This window comes from Epinephelus fuscoguttatus, linkage group LG19 (assembly GCF_011397635.1).
Source record: "Epinephelus fuscoguttatus linkage group LG19, E.fuscoguttatus.final_Chr_v1".
NCBI lineage: Eukaryota > Metazoa > Chordata > Actinopteri > Perciformes > Serranidae > Epinephelus > Epinephelus fuscoguttatus.
The window spans coordinates 6173386-6198029 of record NC_064770.1 but is presented as its reverse complement, the minus strand read 5'-3'; the positions used below and the strand labels follow the sequence as shown (position 1 = coordinate 6198029).

General features: G+C 40.3%; 1 protein-coding gene across 1 annotated transcript; it reads right to left on the bottom strand.

Moving 5' to 3' along the window:
* Nucleotides 1–591: 591 nt before the first annotated feature.
* On the bottom strand, nt 592–24303 carry rogdi (rogdi atypical leucine zipper). The gene is made up of 11 exons (XM_049560330.1): nt 24123–24303; nt 22035–22106; nt 18671–18753; nt 16274–16328; nt 16087–16167; nt 13675–13770; nt 13453–13551; nt 10818–10931; nt 10679–10728; nt 8561–8687; nt 592–3335 (listed from the first exon to the last, which is right to left on the bottom strand). Exons 1-11 carry the CDS (start codon nt 24195–24197, stop codon nt 3294–3296), a joined length of 894 nt encoding a protein of 297 aa, XP_049416287.1. The 5' UTR covers nt 24198–24303; the 3' UTR covers nt 592–3293.
* Nucleotides 24304–24644: the final 341 nt, after the last annotated feature.

Here is a 24644-nt window from a genome sequence, read left to right as displayed (position 1 = left end):
TTTATTTCACAGGTTTTCAGCAAAACATACACATCACCACTGTAAGACATTATGTCATTTCACTACACTACTATGTTCACTCCTTTGACAATTCACCATTCATTCACGTTTCTGCGCAGAGATCTCAGTGATATACCTTTACTGTAACTCTTGCACTGTCCTGGAGAAATACATCTCTTTGCTGTTTTCAGAAAAGAAATAAAGCATTACTCTGCATCTGTCCAACCTTAAAATATAATTTAACTCCTGAGGTACATGTCTATAGAACACCAAAGTGTTCAATATAAAATAAAAGATACTTAAAAATGCTGCTAACATATGCATCAGTATTCATGGTGTAACACTATATCAGTCACTGGGACAATTCTGCTGCACAATGAGGACTTAAACATTTGGTACATTTTGCTGATGATTGTACTAACTAGTGTCTCATGTGAGGAGACACATTTTTCTTCATCAGGAACAAGAAACTAAAGCACAGCTGGTAGAAGTTCATTTAACCAGTGGAGACAAACTGTCATCTAATGAGACACCTTTAGCCTCACTGCAGCAGTCAGCAAAGGTTAAGAAAGAGAGTTCGACATGGACAGGTCACTGTTTAGAATATTTTTATTGCACAGATATCAGATAAATAATTTCCACATTTTATATGATAGGCAGCTTTTCAACATAGATTAACACTTACTGGAATGAAGTCATTTGTTCATGATTGGATTAGCGTTTGGTTCAGAATCAACAACATGTGTGCAAACTGTGTCAAATAAATATGAACATAAAGCAGACAAAAACTTGAAATCAAAGAATACACCAACATACATGTGAAGTAGCTTATTGTTTAGACATATCCATGTCGTAACAAACAGGGAATGTGAATTGTGTCATTTCCACCAAATGGGGAAATAAACAATAACAAAAAGCAGGCAAACAAAAAACAAAAAACAAAAAGCATGATCCCAGTTTCAGTGTCCACCTTAATGCCATGTTAATGTCACACTGGAATTATCAGAGTTTACAACTTATAAAGAGCAATTACATCAACATCCAAGTTATAATTACGAATGGGAAATCCAAATTTTTCTGAAAGCTCTGACACATCCAACCACCCACTCACTGATACGGACATGCCTGAAAACCACATATGAAAAGATTATTGTTCGATGTCATTAAACCCAGACTTAATGGATATGGTGTTATATTATAAACGCACAGTATTTCTACCTCTCAATGACATGAATGCTGGCAAGATGTAAACATGGGTATCTTTCCCACATCTTCCATCCATCCCATGTGATGTAAACATGGCCTCGCATTTTAACTGACTTCACCTTTGTGATCAGCTCTGAGGTGAAACACCATGGCTCATCAAATTGTATCTGGAAGGGCTGACATTGAAACTGGTCCACAAGCAGGTGATACTGTACCGTCAGTGAATGAAGAAAATATTGTTTCCTCATTCACTGATGGTACAGTGTCATCTGTCACTGACATGTTTGTATCCCGTAAAAGATCACAGTGGGAAATGTTTTCCTTTTCCATTTATTATTGCATCCCCTAACAGCTGAGAGTTTCCCCCCCCTGACAATTTTTTTGCCTTCTCTTTATGATACCGTTGCATTCCCCCTAAACTGTGCAACACCCAGCACAAGTAACATATATTTACATTAATATAGTTTGGGGACCTCCAACATAAAAGATTACAAAAGAACAGTTAAAATTTGTGCAGTAGAGGTTGAAATAGCCTTACTTTTAGTTCCTAATATAGGTCCAAAAACACTCTAACACATCCCATAACGCAACCCAACAATATCTTTTGTTAGACCCTCCTTTCTAGTAAATGCACACTTCTTTCCAATGCCACATTTCCTATTTCTAACCCACACTTTTCTTAGAAATTATTGGGCTCCATACCCAAACTAAGGCTGTTTTCTAACCTGTGTAGTTTAGTCCAGACACTCGTTTTCCCTCTTAGTGCGATTGGTTGAACACAGCAATTGTACATAGGTAAATTAGCTTTAGAGACCAGGCTGTAATGTTTATCTATCTATGTTTAGACTCCATGTTTATCACTGCTGTTAAATTAGGCATTTTAACATGGGGGTCTATGGGGAGTGACTTGCTTCTGGGGCCAGCCTCAAGTGGCCATTAGAGGATCTGCAGGTTTTGGCACTTCTGCATTGACCTCAGTTTTTAGCCCTGGAGATCACTTTTCCCTTTTTTTTTTTTTTAAAGTTTGAGCTAAATGGCTTCCATAGACAAATTTGCATTTCCTAGGATAGAGAAACATGACCTGCCCTACTCTGCCTTCCTCTGCCTCTCATTGGCTTACTCTGACATTCTTACCCTAACCCTAACCGTTCGCACTTCTCTTACCTTAACCTAACCAATCCAACCAACCCATGGCATTGAGTACTACCCAATCAGAGGGAGAGTAGGGTGGGTGATGCCTTCACTATCCTAGGAAATGCAAATTCACCTCCCGTAGCCAGGTGAGCTTTGCATTCTGGGATGCGAATGAGTGAAATTACATTGTTCTTAGCAACTGGCTAGCGAAGGAATGAAAGTTTGCATGGGACCAGCAACCAAGTACATTGTTTTCCCAATATCTGTGCAGATAATAGTTTCCTCCAGACATTTTGTAATCATGTTTGTGTAAACGCAACAGTTTACCAACTCATTCAGAGCCAACCAATGATAGGTTTGAAAACATCCCAAGATTTTTCGTGTGATGTCACTTGTTTTCTTAGACTTGACAAATCTCCTCCAGAGCCACAGAAGATATTATAATGACTTGGTGGTGCTCAACAGGACTACAAAAACTGAGTTTTACATGTAAAACTGGTGGATTACCCTTTTGGAGAGGGAACTCACAGCATTTCAGACCACCGTGACCTCTTAGTACTGCTGAGTCTTCCAGCCCTGAGTGAACATATTAGTGTTCCACACAACAACACAGTTCAGAGGATAACTTTGGGACAAGAACCAGAAAAATACTCAGTAAGTACTAGTAAATAATTCTAATCACAAATAAGAAACAATCACATTCATTCATTGAGAAGTTCAAGTCAGTGGTGTGAGATGCAACACACATCAGTCAGTCAGTCAGTCAGTCAGTCAGCTGGGAATATTGTTATCTGTTGGGGTTTGATTGGCTCCTTCAGCTAACCATGCAATACTTGAAACTGAAGGACTGGATGATAAATATAATTATATATAAAAATAAAAACCTTCCTAGGATGTCCCTTACACTTGTGTGGTTAGTTTGGGTCTGACTGGTCTCCAGACAATGGACAGGATTAGAAAGGTCTGTAGTTCCAGAAACTGGAGAAGACCGATATCTGTGGAGATGGAATGACAGGGAGGCTTAGTTAGATTTATACACGATTACACATGCAAAGTTAATTATCTAACAATCAAATGGTCAAAGCTTGAATACACCTGTCTACTCATATACTACTTTTCAATCTAATGGTAGCCCTCAAATAGTCACTTCCTCAGTAGCCATTTCTACGTCAGACAGAAGCTTTGACAGTCAGCAGATCCCTGGACATCAGCAACAGAATCAAATATCTAAGAACTGTAATGGAGAGCGATCCTGAAGCTGCATTAACTGATTTTTTTGGCCACTTAGAGGCAGCAAAACAAGCTGACATATTATCACCTTATAAAGTCACCTGTTTAAGTCATACAGTACCAATAATAGGGGTGGAAATTACCAGAGGATCCACAATACGGTATCATGATACTTAAGTCACAATACAATATTACTGCGATCTTAAATATGTTGTGATATGCTGAATATTGCGATAAAATGTATTGCAATACATTTCCTTTTTTTCAACTGTTAAGTGTGTCCTCAAAGGAAAACTTTGTCATTATCTCTTTTATTTAATAAGATAAAGTTTTAAGTCTGTTCATCTTACTTTAGCCATTTTGTTTGCAAAATGTATCTAGTGGACTGAAAAAGCAGGCTACCCAAGGTTTAATCTGTTTTTGCCATAACAGTAATTTACATAATAAAAAATCTATACTTGGCACTGTGTGACGATACGATATTGCCACACAAAAATATAGCAAAACTATGCTGTATCGATGTTTTCCCCATCCCTAACCAGTAGTATTTCTTTAAAATGCTGTTAGTGTTCACCTGATGAATCTAAGTCTAGTATTCACTCTCTTCTTTGGTCTCCACCAACTCTTGGGAAAATATGTGGCTAAGAATCTTTAGGAATATTATTGTATGTTACTGTCATTTTACAAGTACACTCCAGGAGTGCCACTTCTGGTCAGTGCAATTAATGCAAGTAATAAGACAAATTAAAGACAGACGACAAACACTCATTTAATAAATATGAAATTAAAAGAAATACTATAAAAAGGATAGATATGCATAAAAAGGATGGACTTTGGACTTAAAAATGTGTGTATTGCTCTTAAAAACATAGTATATCGCATTTAAATGATATACAGAATAACAGTCCAATCAGAATAAAAATGCCTCATGAAGGAATTTTCAATCAGGTTGAGTGGTGGCATAAACCTTTGATAATCTGTTCAATAGGAAAATACTGGTAATTAATAACCATGTAAACATTGATCTGATTGTTGCTCTCTGGTTGGAACTACTATGTATTACTTCTGCACATGTTTGCTCCATGTAGCAGTAACATTAGTGATGTAGGGGGTGCATGTGCCACACACAACCAAGGCTATTCAATGAAGGCTTAGACATGCTCTCTGATCCCATGAGAACTATGGGATATGACACATGCACTGTGTACCTGGAGCTGCAATGTTAGAGGGTTACAGCATACACCGCTAGAAGGTGATGGTGTCCGCTCAGGTGCTCTTTGGGTGCTTGGCTTGACCTAAATTTTTGGGTTCGCTTCAACAGGTGGCAGCCAATATACAATAAAGCGTTTGCATATAGTATTCTCTAATTTCTATCTATTCTAATTCTAATTCTCATCCATTTCTTTATTTTTCGTATCATTTATGTTCCAACCCAACTGTGGACGCCTCAGTGAAATGAATCAGTCACTAACTGTAATACTAATCCTAATATAGTTCAGCAGCTATTGAGCCTTTCATGACAACATGACATGCAAGATTTTGACAGAGAATCATACATAAGTTTAAAAAAATATGTAGCGCTCTGCTAGTGCTGCGCTCTCATAAGTGTGCTCTGACTGATAATAAATGTATTCTTTGATTTGATTTAATGAGTAGCCATGAGTAGTGTTGTTATGGGCTAAATTGTGGAGTTGCTGGACACAACATCCATCTATCACAACCAGCAGCAGTTGCCTGCACATGAGATGTTTGACATCAGTAAATTGCATACAGTCTACATGTGAGGGACATTTAAGGGACAATTGTAATTTGTAACTATAGAAAATAACCTGGGTTACACTTAAGATTACTTACTACTGACTTACTACCACCTAATGCAAGTCACAAAGTTACACTGGGGCATAAATGCACATCTTTTTCAGGATGGATATCGTTAGGATTTAATCGATACCACTACTCTCATCAATACTCCTTATCAGTTTGTTTCTTCATTGATACTCTTATAGGTTGTTTTTCATTACTAAAGAATTGCTTTTAAAGGGCCACCGTGTAAAATGGGTTGAAAACCGTTGAAAACAGTGACATCAGTGGTCAAATTCTAGATTGCAGGGCTCACTCGCTCACCCCTCCCGTCGAGTAAATGACGGTGGCCTCATAGGGACAAAAAGCCTTGCGCAGACACGAGTTTTTCAGGAGTAGGTCTATCTAGCGACGAGGTGAATGTTTATTTAGAAATTTAATCCATGTTACGATATTGTAATGAATCACTCACAAGCAGGAGACCAGAGTAGCACTCGGGAAAAAGGCCAGTTTATTTAAGCACTCCAAAAACTCCGGTAACACTCCAGGGGGTAAAAGACTCCGTCCCAAACTCTGACTCTTCTAGCGTAACACACACACTCCATACACACATGCTCGTTTACAATACCTAGCAGGTACCCCCTCCCCTCTCTGCTCCACCAATCTCCAGCCCGCACACTGACTGACAGCGTAGCCTATAAACAGCTCAGCTGTTTATTTAGCCTAGCAATATCTCCGGACTATAGTAGCTGCAATGGACGACTCTGAACGCGATTTTGAAGAGTTTCTTGTAGCGGACACAGACCCAGAGCCATACCTGTTTGAGCCGGAGCATACAGACGAGGAACTTGGATGCTGAGCGGGCGAGAAGAGAGGCTGAATCCTCCACTCCCATTTTGCTGCACAGAATGGGATTCAGTGCTACCATCGCTGGGGAGATATATCATCAGGAGGGAAAGCGCCGCAGAGAGTGCATCACAAGGAGTGAAGTTGCGTCTTCTTTTCCTCGCAGATGACGGTTCGGGTTCATTCTCTCCTGTTGCGTGGTAAGTGTGGTCCATTCGCAAACTTTATAACAAAAAAAACCCTTTCACTACTCTCTATCGACGAACTACTAACACTCTCTGCTGTTTCCTCCTCCTTCCTCCCACTGTCTTCATTGGTTTATTTATACACTTGAAATGCGTTCTCTGGCTGGCTGGATTGTCCGCTCGGTCTGCCGTACATACATGGCGACGCAAGATGGCGACCTCTCTAAAGCAAGGCCCTTGCTATATATACACACACATATATATATATATATATATATATATATATATATATATACATATACACATATATACATATATATATATATATATGTATATACATATACACATATATACATATATATATATATATGTATATATATATATACATATATATATATATATATATATATATGTATATATATATATACATAACTCCAACAGTCCAACAGTCTTGAAGGAGTTTCCAGAGGTGTTTAGCACTTGTTGGCCCCTTTGCCTTCACTCTGCGGTCCAGCTCACCCCAAACCATCTCGATTGGGTTCAGGTCCGGTGACTGTGGAGGCCAGGTCATCTGCCGCAGCACTCCATCACTCTCCTTCTTGGTCAAATAGCCCTTACACAGCCTGGAGGTGTGTTTGGGGTCATTGTCCTGTTGAAAATAAATGATCGTCCAACTAAACGCAAACCGGATGGGATGGCATGTCGCTGCAGGATGCTGTGGTAGCCATGCTGGTTCAGTGTGCCTTCAATTTTGAATAAATCCCCAACAGTGTCACCAGCAAAACACCCCCACACCATCACACCTCCTCCTCCATGCTTCACAGTGGGAACCAGGCATGTGGAATCCATCCGCTCACCTTTTCTGCGTCTCACAAAGACACGGCGGTTGGAACCAAAGATCTCAAATTTGGACTCATCAGACCAAAGCACAGATTTCCACTGGTCTAATGTCCATTCCTTGTGTTTCTTGGCCCAAACAAATCTCTTCTGCTTGTTGCCTCTCCTTAGCAGTTGTTTCCTAGCAGCTATTTGACCATGAAGGCCTGATTCGCGCAGTCTCCGCTTAACAGTTGTTCTAGAGATGGGTCTGCTGCTAGAACTCTGTGTGGCATTCATCTGGTCTCTGATCTGAGCTGCTGTTAACTTGCCATTTCTGAGGCTGGTGACTCGGATGAACTTATCCTCAGAAGCAGAGGTGACTCTTGGTCTTCCTTTCCTGGGTCGGTCCTCATGTGTGCCAGTTTCGTTGTAGCGCTTGATGGTTTTTGCGACTCCACTTGGGGACACATTTAATGTTTTTGCAATTTTCCGGACTGACTGACCTTCATTTCTTAAAGTAATGATGGCCACTCGTTTTCTTTAGTTAACTGATTGGTTCTTGCCATAATATGAATTTTAACAGTTGTCCAATAGGGCTGTCGGCTGTGTATTACCTGACTTCTGCACAACACAACTGATGGTCCCAACCCCATTGATAAAGCAAGAAATTCCACTAATTAACCCTGATAAGGCACACCTGTGAAGTGGAAACCATTTCAGGTGACTACCTCTTGAAGCTCATGGAGAGAATGCCAAGAGTGTGCAAAGCAGTAATCAGAGCAAAGGATGGCTATTTTGAAGAAACTAGAATATAAAACATGTTTTCAGTTATTTCACCTTTTTTTGTTAAGTACATAACTCCACATGTGTTCATTCATAGTTTTAATGCCTTCAGTGAGAATCTACAATGTAAATAGTCATGAAAATAAAGAAAACGCATTGAATGAGAAGGTGTGTCCAAACTTTTGGCCTGTACTGTATATATATACATATATAAAAGCATAATTATAAGGCTACGAAAACGAATTTTATTTTATAGCGATTATACACTTATATAAACATATTAATGGGTAGAATATTCAGATTCAGATTCAGATTGACAATAAACCATGCCAAATATTACACACTGGCCCTTTAAAGAATATTATTTAAAAAAGTATAAATTAAGAACAGGATTATATTATAAATATAACTAAATGTCGTTTCAAGAGCCCCTAATTCACTTTCACAACTCTTTAGTTAATATAAAACTACTGATTAGGGCAACAAGTTGTGTTACTTTAGGATTCATCAAGTTAAAAAATGTATGTTCAGAGTCATCTTCCAAGAGAGACACCCACCTTGTCCTTGAGCTGCTGACAGAGCTGCAGTGAGATGGTGAAGAATACCAGCGTATCATTGAGCCAAGGCACCACACACTCCACCTTGTGAACGTGGCTCACCTCAAAGCGGTTGTTGTTGAGCTCGCTGTGGAAGGAAAAGTGTTCACAGCAGACAGCAAAGATTAAAGGAACCTTAAAGATACACTGGCTAAATGTGGTACAGTGCCTGATAGAGCCCTGCAAGTGGCATAATTGGCAAAATTGTGCTTACTGTTACTAACCCTAAGTTATAGTTAATAAAGATAAATTTTATTAAAGATAAACTGAGTTTTCAACATTTTAAAACGATTAGTGTATTATTTTTGTTTTGTACAATTTTAGAATCAAAAAAAGGGAAGGAGCACCATGCAAAAGTTTGGGCACCCCAAGACATTTGAGCTCTCAGACAACGTTTACCTGGGTCTCAGACCATAATTAGCTTGTTAGGGCTATGGCTTGTTCGCAGTCATCATTAGGAAAGGCCAGGTGATGCAAATTTCAAAGCTTTATAACTACTCTGACTCATGAAACCTTGTCCCAACAATCAGCAGCCATGGGCTCCTCTAAACAGCTGCCTAGCACTCTGAAAACTAAAATAACTGATGCCCACAAAGCAGGAGAAAACTATATGCAGGTAGCAAAGTGTTTTCAGCTCGCTGTTTCATCAGTTTGTAATGTCATTAGGAAATGGGAGCTAATAGAAACTGCAGAGGTCAATCTGAAGTCTAGAAGATCAAGGAAACTTTCTGAGAGAACTGCTCGTAGGATTTCTGGAAAGGCAGATGAAAACCTCTATTTGACTGCAAAAGACCTGCAGGAAGATTTATCATACTCTGGAGTGGTGGTGCACTGTTTTACTGTGCAGCAATACCTCTACAAATATGACCTTCATGAAAGAGTCATCAGAAGAAAACCTTTCCTGTGTCCTCACCACAAAATTCAGCGTCACAACTTTGCAAAGGAACATTTAAACAAGTCGTATGCTTTTTGGAAACAAGTCCTGTGGACTGATGAAGTTAAAATATAACTTTCTGGACGCAATGAACAAAGGTATGTTTGGAGAAAAAAAGGGTGCAGAATTTCATTAACACCTGTTCAAATGTTAAACATGGTGGTAGTTATTTGAGCTTGTGTCGCAGTCAGTGGCATGGGGAACATTTCATGGGTAGAGGACAGAATGGATTCAGTGCAGGTAGCAAAGTGTTTTCAGCTCGCTGTTTCATCCAGTCCTGTGGACTGATGAAGTTAAAATATAACTTTTTAGACACAATGAGCAAAGGTATGTTTGGAGAAAAAAAGGATTTCATAAAAAAAATGCCTGTCCAACTGTTAAACACGGGGTTGGATGGATCATGCTTTGGACTTGTGTTGCAGCCAGTGGCACGGGAAATATTTCACAGGTAGAGGGAAGAATGGATTCAGTTAAATTCCATCACACCATCTGTAAAAATGCTGAAGATTAAGAGAGGATGGCTTCTACAACAGGACAATGATTCTAAACACACCTTGAAGTCCACAATGGACTACCTCAAGAGGAGCAAGCTGAAGGTTTTGCCATGGCCCTCACAGTACCCCGAACTAAACATTATTAAAAATCTGTGGATAGACCTCAAAAGAGCAGTGCATGCACGACGGCCCAAGAATCTCACAGAACTATCAGCCTTTTGCAGGAAGAATGGGTGAAAATCCCCCAAACAAGAACTGAAAGACTCTTAGCTGCTTACAAGAAGCTGTGATACTTGCCACAGGGGGCACTACCATGCATGGTGCCCAAACTTTTGCTTCTGGCCCTTTTCCTTTTTGGTTATTTTGAAACTGTAAAATCTTTAAATTAATAAGTAATCTTGCTTAAAATATTGATGAAATGTGTCTTTGTGCCTTTTGAAGGTAAGTTAATCTCCGACTTACCTAACTACAAGCAGTAAACGAAATTTTGACTGGGAGGGCACAAACTTTTGCATGCCACTGTATTTCTTCATTTCTTTTCATTAACTATATATTGATATTTTTAATGTGTTCACTGTGTATGATTAACTTAAATCTGTAGTCTGTGACTATGGAAGGAGAGAAGGAGGGAAAGAAAGAAAGAAGACTTACAACATGGCTCCAGGGTTGTGTAACACTGAGCTTCCAGCTGGTTTGAAATTCTGAAGAAGATGAGAGATAGAACATGACACATCAGTCACATGATGCTGTGTGAGGCTTCAGACACTGTTGCAGAGCCACAGCTTCTAACCTTGGTGGTGTTGGGAGGCAACACATGAAGCTGGTAGACAGTCAGGCACAGTTTGCTTAGGTTGATGTAGAAGTTCACCATCACATCCCCAGGCATGGGAGGAGTGAACATTTTCTGGGGATGGAAGGAGACAAACAGAGAGAGTAAACAGAGAAGGAAGAGGAACATGGAATAACACTCAGACCTCATGATAAATTAACCCACGTTGTCTTTGTGTGTGATGTACTTTGTCCAGAGTGCACTGACGAGTTTATTTTTCAACTATAAATTGTTCCCCTCACTAAAACTATATGGACAAGCTAATGTTTCACCCATGTGTGACAGGTGAACATGTGATTAATAAGCATCAAAGGGAAACCTTGCCAATTTTCAACCAGGCCTGTGTCACAGAGGTGTGGGAATGTGCGCAGATGAACAGTATTTGGCCTTCCTCCGTGCCTGCAGCGCTGCCCCTGCCATGAGCAAACATGTGACTGACAACTCGAAGTGCATCATTTCATCAATGACAAGTTTCCGTCACTTGGAGGAATTTGACAGGTGGACAGGCGGGGAGTTTGTGCATCTGCACTCACTCCCCACACCTTGGTGACACAGACCTGGTTGGAAATAAGCAAAGTTTCCCTTTAAACTGCTGCAGTACACTCTTCTGGTTTCAGCCTTTCTCCCAGATGTTAGAACCTGGCTGCAGGGACTCGCTCCCATTCAGACACTAGAGCATCGGCTAGGTCCAACACTGATGTTGGGTAATCAGAGGCCTGTACTTCGAAGCTGGATTTTGAGAAAGCAAGGGTTTTTATGAAGTTTGTTCACTTTTTCACAGTGGAAACAGTTCACAACCTGTTAATACCCTGACCACTGAGCAATCACTGGAAAAAATGATCTGTGGACAAAAGTCCTGAGTGACAAGTAAAAACAAATTGACTTAACAAGGGCAGCATCTATGCACTCGACATAGTGGGTGGTGGTACATGTACCTTTAAACCTGGTTTGCAAGCTGCCAATAAACACAGAGAAGAATAAGAACAACAACTGCAGCACTCTGTCTAAAGGGCAAAGCATGTTGCAGTGTGGACGTCTTTACAGTTCCAGAGGAAGACAACAAGATTGTGCCAAGGGTCTAATCTCTGACTGCACGACATCCCACCAGCTCAACAAACTTCCTGCAGCTGTTAAACAGGTTAGACACAGCTCTGAAGGACCGTCTCCAGAGTGTTAGCACAGGCTAATTAGCAGCAGCAGCTTACATCCAACACCAAGGTTTTAAAAGGCTCGACTCTGTTGTTAAACTTATTAATAACCGCCATGTGATACTACACTTATTTATATCCTTACCTGGCAACCCAGTCTGGAGCCCATCACTCTCTCTAGCTGTGTGTGTGTGTGTGTGTGTGTGAGAGACACAGCTACTTGTTCGTCTGAATTAAGTGTTAATGTGTGAGGTGAATCAATCGTGCATCGCCATTCTATTTGGTAGCTATGGGCTATTCTACCCAGGGACGGTGAGACAGCACCTGGATAGAATTTATAAAAATGCAGCATGACAATCTAAACTTTTCATACATCAGATGTAACGCGGACTTGCCGATGCCAACCCATTCATATGAGTCAGCTGCCTCTGTTTGTCTCTGTTAGTGGAGACTTCACTCTGCAGTGTAGTTTATACACTTCACTGATACACCAGAGAATTACACAGTAACACTGGGCTTCATCATTTCCCTCTCTCTTACCATTAACTATACATTTAATACTGATTAAAAGTAATTTTGCTTTCACATCCTTGTATTTTTTATATTCACCTGTAGTGTAGGGTTATATGGGGCGGGGGCGTTGGGGGTAGGCCATTTGACAATACCCCAGAAAACCTCCCTCTTTTTCACAGCCTAATGTTGGCAGATATGGAAGAGTCACAACTGTTCTTTGTGTTTGTTGTGTTAGTGATGGTGATGTTGGTTTGATTTGGTTAGGTCGGGACTATGGAATATTAAATCATCCATACTTTCTCACTACATCTCAGCCTTTCTTACCCTCAGGTGTACATAAACTACAGATTATAAACTTCTTTTTAAAATTCAAAAAAATGTGAAATTACCGGTTAAAAAAGTCCACATCGGTGCATCCCTTCTTTACACATATTTCGTAATACCTATACAAATATTTAGCCTTGGCTTACTTTTAAGATTTGGAAATTATTTCTAGTCTTCTCTGTTGTAAAATTATAGACTTAAGTTTACATTTCACTTTGATAAATAGGACTTTTTGCTGTCCCTGAAGCATAACTTTCCCACAGATAATTATTATCACTGTTTCATCTCATATGACGTAAAATTGGCTACATCATTAATGGTTCTGATGATGTCGATTGTAATCAACAACCTCTTTCACACCCACTTGTGGCTGGATAGGAAACCCCAAAGTCAACTTCTTCAGTAACCAGAAATTCTTATCAAATATGTTTGTTTTTGTAACAACTTTGTCAAAAATATTGGCTGGTATCTACTTCATTATCAGATTTTATCAGAACACTTTCTGCCTCAAAGATCCATTGTTAGTCATACTCTGGTCCTCAGTGTGTTAAAGCAGTGTGTGTATCCTAAAGCAATGTGTTAAAGCAGTGTGTGCATCCTATGTCCTGTACCATCAGACCACTGGTGGCCAGCTCGGGCAGCGTCATGGAGGCCGGCGTAGTGAGGCGGTTTCGTGCTCTTGTCAGCTGGAGCATCACTGCATCCATGAGCTACGCCAGAAATAGAAACATGAAGCTGGTATCAATGACACAGTAAGCTACTGCGATGACATCCATGTTCAGCTCTGTACTAAAAGGAACAGGGCATGGATGCCATGAAGAGACAGGACCTACCTTATTAACCTCAGCCCCTGTCTTGAAGTGGTAGCTCTCATCACGGCTGCTCAGGAGCTGTAGGGCCTGGTTCACATGGTTCCTGGCATCCTGAATCTGATGGATGAATAAAGACAAGAGAACGGTGGCACTGTGAGAAGGATGAGTAAGGCAGAATTAAGTACAATTTGCATAAAAAAATTAACATTTTATATTTACAGCCAAGACAAGAAGGCAAGCCAGACATATTAGACATCAGACATCAGCATTTCTATGGATACCCAATATTCATGTTAAAAGGATAGTCCGGATTTTCAAAAAATTCGGTCCATTTTCAAAAAAGGGGTCCCTGTATGACCAAAATAAGAGCTGCATCCACGAACTCAGTGTAAAGTCAAACATGTTCTCAGTGGGTGTTGGCCTGGTGTGTCCTTCATGGACAGGATCTTGAGGCGCAGCCAGGGGGAGGAAAGGATCCAGTTTGGGGATTTCAGAATTGCATCTCTGCTTTTTACAGATGATGTGGTTCTGTTGGCTTCAACACACCGTGACCATGATAGGTGGTTTGGCGCAGCATCTGCGGGGATGCAGGCACTACAGCAGATCATCATGGTGAAGAGGGAGCCAAGCTGGAAGGCAAAGCTTTCAATTTACTGGTTCATCTATGTCCCAACCTTCACCTATGGCCATGAGCTTTGGGTAGTGACCAAAAGAATGAGATCACGGATACAAGCGGCCGAAATGAGTTGCTTGGCCTGCCTCCGTGACCTGGCCCCGGATAAGTGGATAAAAATAGAAGGATGGATGGTTGTATGGGGTACTTGTCTATAGTCAGTATATTACATACAGTAGATGGCAGTAGGCACACCCCCAGTTTGGAGAATGTACTGCTGTGAAGAGGTCAGCAACAAAACATATTTTGGCCACAATATCAGTCTAAGTGTTAGCTTACTAACATGACTAGATACACACTTCCTCTTGCACAGTAATATGATTGGTAGGTACGGTTCAGCCAAAAATAGTTCCAAGAAATTATCTGCTATGTGGGCTTCAACAAACAAAATAGGCTGTAAAATCAAATGCAACTTTCAATGGAGAATTATTATTTTAAAGTAAGATTTTAGCAAAAACAACACATTGTAGGTAGGGGTGTAACGATCAATCGATCTGGATCAATATACCAATTCTTTGATCAATGCTCCAGTATTGTTGATGCAAAGTGAAAAAATCAATCTATATCGTCATATTTAAGATACAATTTTATTTTAATAGTTGTGTCACTGTAAAACAGCGGCAGCCAGATGCCAAGATGCCAAGAAGCCAGGAGAAAGACAATGAGGATAACGATATTTACTCAGGAATAAATCAGCAGTGTGGCAATACTGTTGTTTTCAGAGAAAAAAGGGGTCAACAGACAGAGCACATACCGTACATAGACAATGCCCTTATGAGGGAAGGGGAGAGGGAAAAAAAAAAAAAAAAAAGATGTAAAATTACCTGCCTGGATGGGCATCTCTCTATGCTATCGTCTCACTAGAACAACATTAGCTGCTCTGTTTTAACAATGTCGGGCTGAAAAATGTGCATGCAGGCTGAAATTCAAACTTGCTGTTCTGTTGGGAGATGACTTAGAAGTGACTTAAACCAACAGTGACTGAGAAAAAAGTATACATAATACATGCAATTTATTAAGTTATGAACGGAGGAAAGTCTAATAACCGCTAGGCTAATTTATGCAATGTAAACATGCTGAGCTAATAATGGGTGACTAGCAAAGATAGCTATTATATCTATGAACCCTGACAGTTATAACTGAGCTGAATTTGATATTTCTGTTTAATGATATTGCTGCTAATCCATGGTTTATGGCTGTTGGAAGAAGTTTGCCTTCAGGGTTTTAAGCCAGATAGACCTGAGGTTTTATGAAAGAGAATGGTTTGAGTTCAAATTAAAACATTTCTTCAGAAATGACTTTTTGGAAGAAAGCCCTGAAGGTTAACTTATCCCATGAGCTGTTTTATGTGTGTTAGTGAAGTCAGTATAAAGTAAACTTTGCCAAAAGCATTAAACAAAGGGGTGGTAGCCTCTTCTGTAATCAGTTATGTTAAATGGGCAGATGATATTGTCTCATATCAGTCGCAGGCCCCTGAATCGCATCGTATCGAAATCATATTGTGGCAGACTTTGTAATATTGACAAATATTGTACCGTTGTCCAAAGAATTGACATGATATTGTATCGTGATGAAACCAATGATTTATACATTTTAGTCTTCTCTATATAGTTTTATACTGTCAAATGTTCATTGTAGTAGACAAAAAGTGGAAAAACTCCTTATGGGTGGAAAAAAAACTGACAACCCTCATAGCTACAACCAAACCTCACTGTTATGCCTCCATTGTTCTGGAAGCATTACATACTAACACACTGTACCTGCTGCAGTTTCCACTGCTTGTCCTCTCTGAACTGAAAGTGCAACACTTGGCTGCTCTTTGCAACCTTCAGGTTTATGTCCTGTTAAAAAAAAGCAAAACATTATCAAGGGACGGATTTATGGTAAATGAGTGTTTCAGTTTCTCATAAGGAGAACACAGCCTCAGTGAGAACTAGACAAACTCACCGCCTGAGTCAGAGCCTCTCCCTGCAGAGTCAGCACCCCTTTCACTTGATCCATGCTGCAAAACAACACATCACATTTTTATTACACATCGCCAGAAGAACAATAGCTAAAAACAGATAATGGCAAGGGAAGTTTATAGTGTGTGAGGGAGGGCACCCACTCTGAAAGATTACAACATGAAGGAAATGACAAACCCAGTCATTCACTGAGCATCTGACAGCCACTTCCCCTACAGGAAAGCATTGTTATGTAACAGACATGACCTCCTGATAACGCTACTGACTAGCTAACCATTGTATTTTATACATTAAGGCCACAGTAACTGTACAGTTGCATTTAAAAAATTAAAATATCATGGAAAGTTCTATTTTCTATTATTTAATTTACATAGGGAAGCTTTCATATATGCTAGATTCACTACACATAAAGTGAAATATTTCAAACCTTTTTCTTGTTTTAATTTTGATGATTATGGCTGGCAGCACATGAAAATCAAAAATCCAGTTTCTCAAAAGTTTAGAATATTACATAAAACCAATCAAAAAAAGGATTTACAATACAAAAATGTCGACCCTCTGAAAAGTACATTCATTTATGCACTCAACACTTGGTCGGGACTCCTTTTGCACAAATTACTGCATCAATGCGGCATGGAGATGATCAGCCTGTGGCACTGCTGAGGGGTTATGGAAGCCCATGTTGCCTTGGTAGCTGATAGCTTGGTAGCTTCAGCTCATCTGTATCGTTGGGTCTGGTGTCTCATCTTCCTCTTGGCAATACCCCATAGATTGTCTATAGGGTTTAGGTCAGGCGAGTTAGCTGGCCAATCAAGCACTGTAACAACATGGTCAGCAAGCCAGTTACTAGTAGTTTTGGCACTGTGGCCAGGTGTCAAGTCCTACTGGAAAAGGAAATCAGCATCTCCATAAAGCTTGTCAGCAGACGGAAGCACGACGTGGTCTCTAATCTCATGGTAGACGGCTGCGTTGACTTAAGACTTGATAAAACACAGTGGACCAACACCACCAGATGACATGGCACCCAGAATCATCACTGACTATGGAAACTTCACACTGGACATCAAGAAACATAAGCCCCACTGCCAGATTTTCCGCGAATGTTGGACCGTTTTGCCGGCAAGCTGCGAGCATTTAGATACACAGAGCTGGATTGGTGAGTTGATCCTAGATGCCCAATTTTCCACCTCGTGGGGTAGACATATTGGCGGAACCCTTTTAGTTTAAAAAGAGAGAGGCGGCCTTCCGCGACGGGAGGGGCTGTTGAAGACTTGTGGGAGGAGCTGTTGATGATGCCGCACGTGCGAGCCACTGGCGGTGGATAAACAGGAAATAGCTGATAACAGGAATGAGCAGCTAGTAGCAAGAGGACGGGGACGGTGAAGAACGGGCCGACTTATGAGAGAATTGCGGAAGGTCTGACTAGCCGCGGCTTCCCTCCCACATCACTGTTTACGTCACATGCTGAGTTACATGTTTTGTTCATTGCTCACGCCCCCCATTGCCCCGGAAAAGGTGCATTCTGTATAAACAAAAGTAGGAAGGCAGCATTTTGCCGCACTCCCCGATTTTATTTTTATACTGCCAATGCTGAAAAATGACTGATTCGGCTTTTCTGCAAATTTGCACAATTCCTATCTAAAAAGGGCTATGGATCTTTGCCTCCCTACTCCTCCTCTATAATCTGGAACCTTGATTTCCAAATGAAATAAAAAATATATATTTATCTGAAAAGAAGACCTTGGGCCACTGAGCAACGGTCCAGTTCTTTTTTTCCTTAACCCAGGTAAGACACTTCTGACATTGTCTCTGGTTCAGAAGTGGCTTGAAACTACCAATACAACTCTTGTAACTCCTTTCCTGGACACATTTGTGCGTGGTGGCTCTTGAGCCTTTGTCCATTCCTTATAAAGCTCCCCCAAGTTCTTGAATCGGCTTTGCTTGACAATCCTCTAAAGGCTGCAGTCACCCCTGTTGCTTGTGCACCTTTTCCTACCATACTTTTCCCTTCCAGTCAGCTTTTCATGAATATGCTTTGATACAGCACTATGCGAACAGCCAGCCCTTTCAGCAATGGCCTTCTGTGGCTTACCACAGTCAGCGAGTGTCTTCTGGATAAGTGTTAAGTCAGCAGTCATACACATGATTGTGATTCTGAGTACTGAACCAGACTGAGAGCTTAAAGGCTCAGGAAACCTTTGCAGGTGTTTGAGTTTGTGTGAATCTGGAGTTCATACAATTTTCACTTTATGAAATAACTGACGTGAAATTTTAAACCTTTTCACATTATTCTATTTTTTTTGAGATGTACCTGTACACCATAAAGAGCTACACTTATACAGTTACACTTATAATAAAATAATCAAAGGTGGAGTATTACGTTGAGCTGCCGAGGATGAAGTTTTCCTGTTTGAGCTGACTCTCCAGGCCTGGCGTCGGCATGGAGAAACGTCTAGATGCCTCCTGTTGATGGCAGAGCAAACTTACTATTAGATTGGATTAGCAATTCTACAGACTGAATGTTTCTAATCTATAATTCTGTAAACCAATTACAACTGTTTAACACCTACTGACAATTGACTGGGTCAGTGCAATATCATTTATCAACTTCCTCTGGTTTCATACACTCTTAGAAATAAGGGTTCCAAAAGGTTCTTGCTGAAGGACTGTGACTCTATACAGAATCACTGGCTTTGAAAAAAACTTTTTTTTTGAAGAAAGAGTTCTTCAAAGGTTCTTTGAGTTTCCTTGTTATCCTAAGAACTCTCTTTGGAGCAAAGACTTCTTTCAGGATTTTTGAAAGTGTGGGTGCTAAAAGTATCTCACTCTCAAATATTCAAATGTTTCCCACGTACCAAATGGTAGGTAGGTGTAGGTGTATCTGGAATCCCCTTAATCAATTATTTTTTATGCCACACAATATCACATGGTCTGCTGAAATTCTTTTGGTCTTCCAGGTACCCAGTACTTGGCATTTTGTATTCCCCCTTGTAATGCCTCTTTTGGTAAGTATCACAGCTTCTAAATCATTTTTTGTAGCCAGCTAAGAGTCTTTTTTTCGTTTGGGGGAGATTATTGGGCCATATAGCATGCACTGTTCTTCTGAGGTCTATTACAGATTATTAATGATGTTAACATTGGGGGACTGTGAAGGCCATGGCAAAACCTTATGCTTGCGCCTCTTGAGGTAGTCCATTGTGGATTTCAAGGTGCATTTGGGATCATTGTCCTGTTATAGAAGCCATCCTCCCTTTATCTTCAGCTTTTTCACAGATGCTGTGATGTCTGCTTCCAAAATTTGCTGGAATTTAACTGAATCCATTCTGTCCTCTACCCATGAAATGTTCCCCATGCCACTGACTGCGACACAAGCTCAAATAACTACCACCATGTTTAACATTTGAACAGGTGTTAATGAAATTCTGCACCCTTTTTTTCTCCAAACATACCTTTGCTCATTGCGTCCAGAAAGTTTTATTTTAACTTCATCAGTCCACAGGACTTGTTTCCAAAAAGATCAGGCTTGTTTCAATGGTACTTTGCAATGTTATGAAGCTGAATTTGAGGTGAGAACACAGGAAATGTTTTCTTCTGATGACACTTCCATGAAAGTTGTACAGGTTTCACTGCATAGTAGAACAGTGCACCACTACTCCAGAGTCTGATTAATCTTCCTGCAGGTATTTTGCAGTCAAACAGGGTTTCAGGAGTCAGAGTATTTATAAAGCTTTGAAATTTGCATCACTTGGTCTTTCCTAACCATGACTGTGAACAAACCATAACCCTAACAAGCTAATTAAGGTCTGAGACCCTGATAAAACTTGTCTGAGAGCTCAAATTGCTGGGGTGCCTAAACTTTTGCATGGTGCTCCTTTTCTTTTTTCCCCACTCTAAAATTGTACAAAACAAAAATAATACTCTTATCTTGCTTACCTTGTTGAAAAGCATGTTTCACTTTCAACTTCATGCCTTTTGGAAATCAGTTCATCTTCTACTTACTTAACTACTCACAGTAAATGAAATTTTGATCAAGGGTGCCCAAACTTTTGCATGCCACTATATCATAGAAGGGTTCTCTGTATAATCTCTCAAAGGGGGTTCTGCATCGAACCTGACACAAATGGTTCATCTATACCCCTTTTCCATCCAATTAGCTCTGGTTCTTGAACTGTTTTCATTCACAAGTTTTGGAACTTTGGTGCTATCTAACCAACCGGCACGTTTCTATCAGTTTTGCATGGAACCATTGTAATTGAGGACATGTTATCAATGGAGGGTGAACATTTACTAACTGTGAACTTTTGTCCTGTTAGTACGTATATTTATTTTTACCCAAAAAACATGCATGGACCAACTATATCAATGAGACCACTGCACCCTCTACTGCACCCTCTTTTTTGTCTAGAGATTTCTCACTTCTCCATCCTCTCTTTCCAACCTGTAAAATATGACACACCCACTGACCTGCTATTTTTCAGTTTCAGGTAAGAACCAACTTTTGGAGTTCTGAACCAATTTCTTTTCTGTCAAAATGCTCCGAATGGTTCAAAATCATGTGCGAGAACTGTAACAGAACCAGTTCCATGTTGGTGGAAAAGGGATAAGAGTGTTTTGGGTGGAACCATTACAGAAGGGTCCTCTGTAGAGCCTGGCATTGAGGGTTCTGTGTCAAACCTTTTTCAGATGGCTCTAGGTATATCCCTTTATGCTGGGTTCTGAGTAGAACCCATTGACTGTATAAATGGACATGACAGCTCCCCAAAAGTAACACCAAAACATCTGGCTTGCCCTCTGGTGGTTGGCTAAACTATAGATCATAAACCCCGCTCCTTCCATATTAGAGGATTGGGTATGGGCCAAACTAAAATATATAATAATACTAATAATAATACTTCTTATCATGCTGCTGTTCCTTTAAGTGTTTGTTTTTCTGATAAGGTTTGGTTTCTGATTAGTTATTTGGGTGCTTGATGTCATGATTGAAAGCTCAAGATCAGTGGCGCTGCTCGGAATTGGTCAGGTGTATTGGCAGAAACTCCATATTGCGGAAATCACTACTGCACAGACTCTGGCTTCAAATGATGTCACCAGTGGTGTAGTGGTAGTTGATGAGGTGGGTGTACTACTAGGTAGATAGGTAGGTTACTGATGAGGAAGTGGGCATACTCTCCTATGTATTACAATGGCTTTTTAGCTGATAGGTGGGTATACTGTAACTGGATAGAAAAAGAAGTGGGGATACCCTGTGTACCTGAGTATACCCTCCACTACACCACTGGATGTCACCAGTGCAAGATGGCAGCAGCTGTATCTGGGATATTTTGGCTTAATTTTTGTACAGTGGGAGGAAGTGGAGATATGTTGTCCATCTTTGTATACAGTCTAATGGTAGAACCCTCCAAAAGGGTTCAAGGTGGCACCTTTATAAAAGATTTTACCAGGAACCAAACAAGGTTCTCCTATGGGGACAAGCCAAAGAGCCCTATATGGTTTTAGTAAGCGTATTTATTTCTAAGAGTGTATGATGATGATAAGCTCATTGTCTTTTTGTTATAAATGTTAAGTCTTCAAGCTCAGATTTAATAAGGACCTACAGATGATATTATACTACTGTTTTCAAAGGCTGAGTTGTACTAACCATTACAAATAAATCTTCATGTGTAGAATTGGCAGAATGACCGTTTAATAGTGTGATATAGATTTCAGTCCTAAATACAGCATATACATGAAGGCTTAACTTTTACCTTGAGGACATCCTGGAGCTGCTTTAGGACAGCATGCACCTCTTCTTTAAGCAGCCAGTTGAACTCCTCCTCCTACCAAAAGGTTTCAATAAACATTAAACTCGTACAGGAAAATGAGGTGGGACAATAAACAACATTAATTACAATACATCAGTGGACAACTTCCATTCTTCCTTTTCTATGTTGTCTCTGTAGTCAACTCTAAAAGTCCTCTGTCTTTATCAAAGGCAGTTGAGGGCTAAAAGTACCTGAGAGTCTACCTGGACAACAGAGTGAACTGGGCTTGTAACACTGAGACCAAGAAGACTCAGAGCTGACTGCACTCTCTGAGGGGGTTCTAGTTGTTCAACATGTGCAGTAGCATGCTGAAGACATATATCTCAGGAAGGCTTTCTGATGAGCTTATCCTGGGGCTGGATGAATACAGGAGCAGCTACAGACTGACACCACCAAGATGTTCCACTGAACACCACAGGAGATCTTTCTTTAGTCTGTACGCCATCTCCCTCGCTGCTAGACACGGACATTAACACTATTATGCAATGTTATCATAAGGTCAAAACTCAACTGTGGGATTGTATGAGGTATTTATCCATAGTCACTGTATTACCAGTAGTAAATGTCAGTCAGCACACCCCCAGTTTGGAAAAGCAGACAGGAGTCTGACATGGAAGCTAAGCAATGTAGTGCTGCGAATGTGAAAGCTAAAAACTTGTGAAAAGAAGAATGTTGGAATGACATTTCAAAATAATGAGGTTAGTTTTAACTATGTAAAGGAATATTTCACAATCATGTCGTTAGACATTTCACCTTCTTAAGTCTTAAATATTACTTTTATTGAGCACTTTGGGTCTTCGTGAGTTAATGTACTTTGATGTCACGTAACACTTAGAATCTAGCATTTTTCCAGCCTATTTACTTTAAGTCATGTCAGCTTTTGATCACTAATAACCATTTTCCAAGGCATAACATAATGCTTTTGATGGCTTACTGGGATTTTCAGTGCTACTCAGCAGCCACTGGTCTTTATTTAGTCATGTCATTACAGTAGAACATTTCAGATTTCAGAGGCTTAGCTTGGAATGTATCCACCACAGTTGATCACAGTGATCATGTTTGATTATCACAGTCAAAGCCATAGCCATGAAATCAACACTGGGAAGGACCAAATCTGCTGGGGGATCTGTCCCCCCACAAAAGAGATTCAAATTCTGAATTTTCGTTTCTTACCATATTATTCATCATAAGCAAGCACAGCTATAGATTATACAAATATGCAAGAAATGAAAACTACTGTCTACAAAATTACACACTCATTGCAACAAAAAAGACTGACACTGTACTCTGCCTGACAAATGACATTAATGGATAGTTCTGATTTTTTAAAGTGGGGTTGTACGTACTCAGTGTATTACATGCATTAGATGTCAGACCCCAGTTTGGAAAAGCAGGTTGAAGTCTGCGATCATGTTTAATAAACACAGTGATCATGTCTGATCGTCACAATGATCACGTTTGATCGTCACAGTGATCATGTAACAGTGATCATGTCATAGTGATCATGTTTGATCAACACAGTGATCCTGTTGACTGTAGTTTTGTTAAAATTAGACTATTGTGTGCGATTTGCAGCAAATGGTAGGAAACACGCAAACACAGGCCCTTAGGGCAAACAGTGACTGCACATACAGTGGACTTTGAATGAAAAGCATCGAGAAACTGAGTTCAGTTGGTAGTCGGTTACTTGATAAACTGTTACGGTCATTTCATGGTAACTAGTTCATCCGCTGTTCCCAAGTGTTATCATACAACAGGCCCACTGTCACATCATCACAGAATGACTGTGACAGCGCGAGCCCTGGCTACAGCACCTGCATTGTAGCGCACGGATGCTACTGCCCCTGTCCGCGACCAGCGACTACACCAACAGCTAACGTCACGTTACACACGTCCTGCTATAGCTACAGTCGTTTAAAGCATTAATTGCAAATGCCAATACGTTATGTTAACCGACGGGTCAGACAGTAAAGCAGCTAGCCGCACAGCCCAACAGCAGTGTGTTTTCCTGCCTGCTCTCAAATAGCTTACCAACACAGCTCTCTCCACTTGACTGGCAGCCGACATCTTGGGCAGCTCGGACAGAGATCTCTGCGGGTTGAGCATTTTGTGCAGAACACAACAGAACAGGTTCGTTTAACACGTTAACACACTGTCCTCTGCTCGGGAAAAAGGGCTCTCACTACCTACTCGATTAGCAAGGATCTGCTGCCTTCATGTGCTGTCGGAAATAATGCAAGCGCTCACATGAACGACCCTGATCAGCGACAGATACATATTTAAAAATGTCCTTTTTGATTAAGATACAAGCATCTGTCGTATATAAACAGCAAGTAATGTTTTTTTTGTTTGTTTTTTTAAAGTTTAGTCTTTGATTTCAAATATTCATTTCGCTGCACGTACAACTTCACCTCTTTATTCTGCAACTGGGACAAACAGCAATCGCGTGCTGCTCGTCGTTTTAAGAAACATCCGAAATGAAATCATGTTGGTTGATGCATATTTTTAGTCATTCAGACTAAACCACTACAATTAAGGGAATGCGTTTTACTT

Coding starts and splice junctions, on each gene's coding strand:
- rogdi (XM_049560330.1), bottom strand. CDS start 24,197: ATGCTCAACCCGCAGAGATCTCTGTCCGAGCTGCCCAAGATGTCGGCT. Junction 10,729..10,817: donor TGCCTCCCAACACCACCAAG/GTTAGAAGCTGT, acceptor CATCTTCTTCAG/AATTTCAAACCAGCTGGAAG. Junction 3,336..8,560: donor GTCAGCAGCTCAAGGACAAG/GTGGGTGTCTCT, acceptor CCATCTCCACAG/ATATCGGTCTTCTCCAGTTT.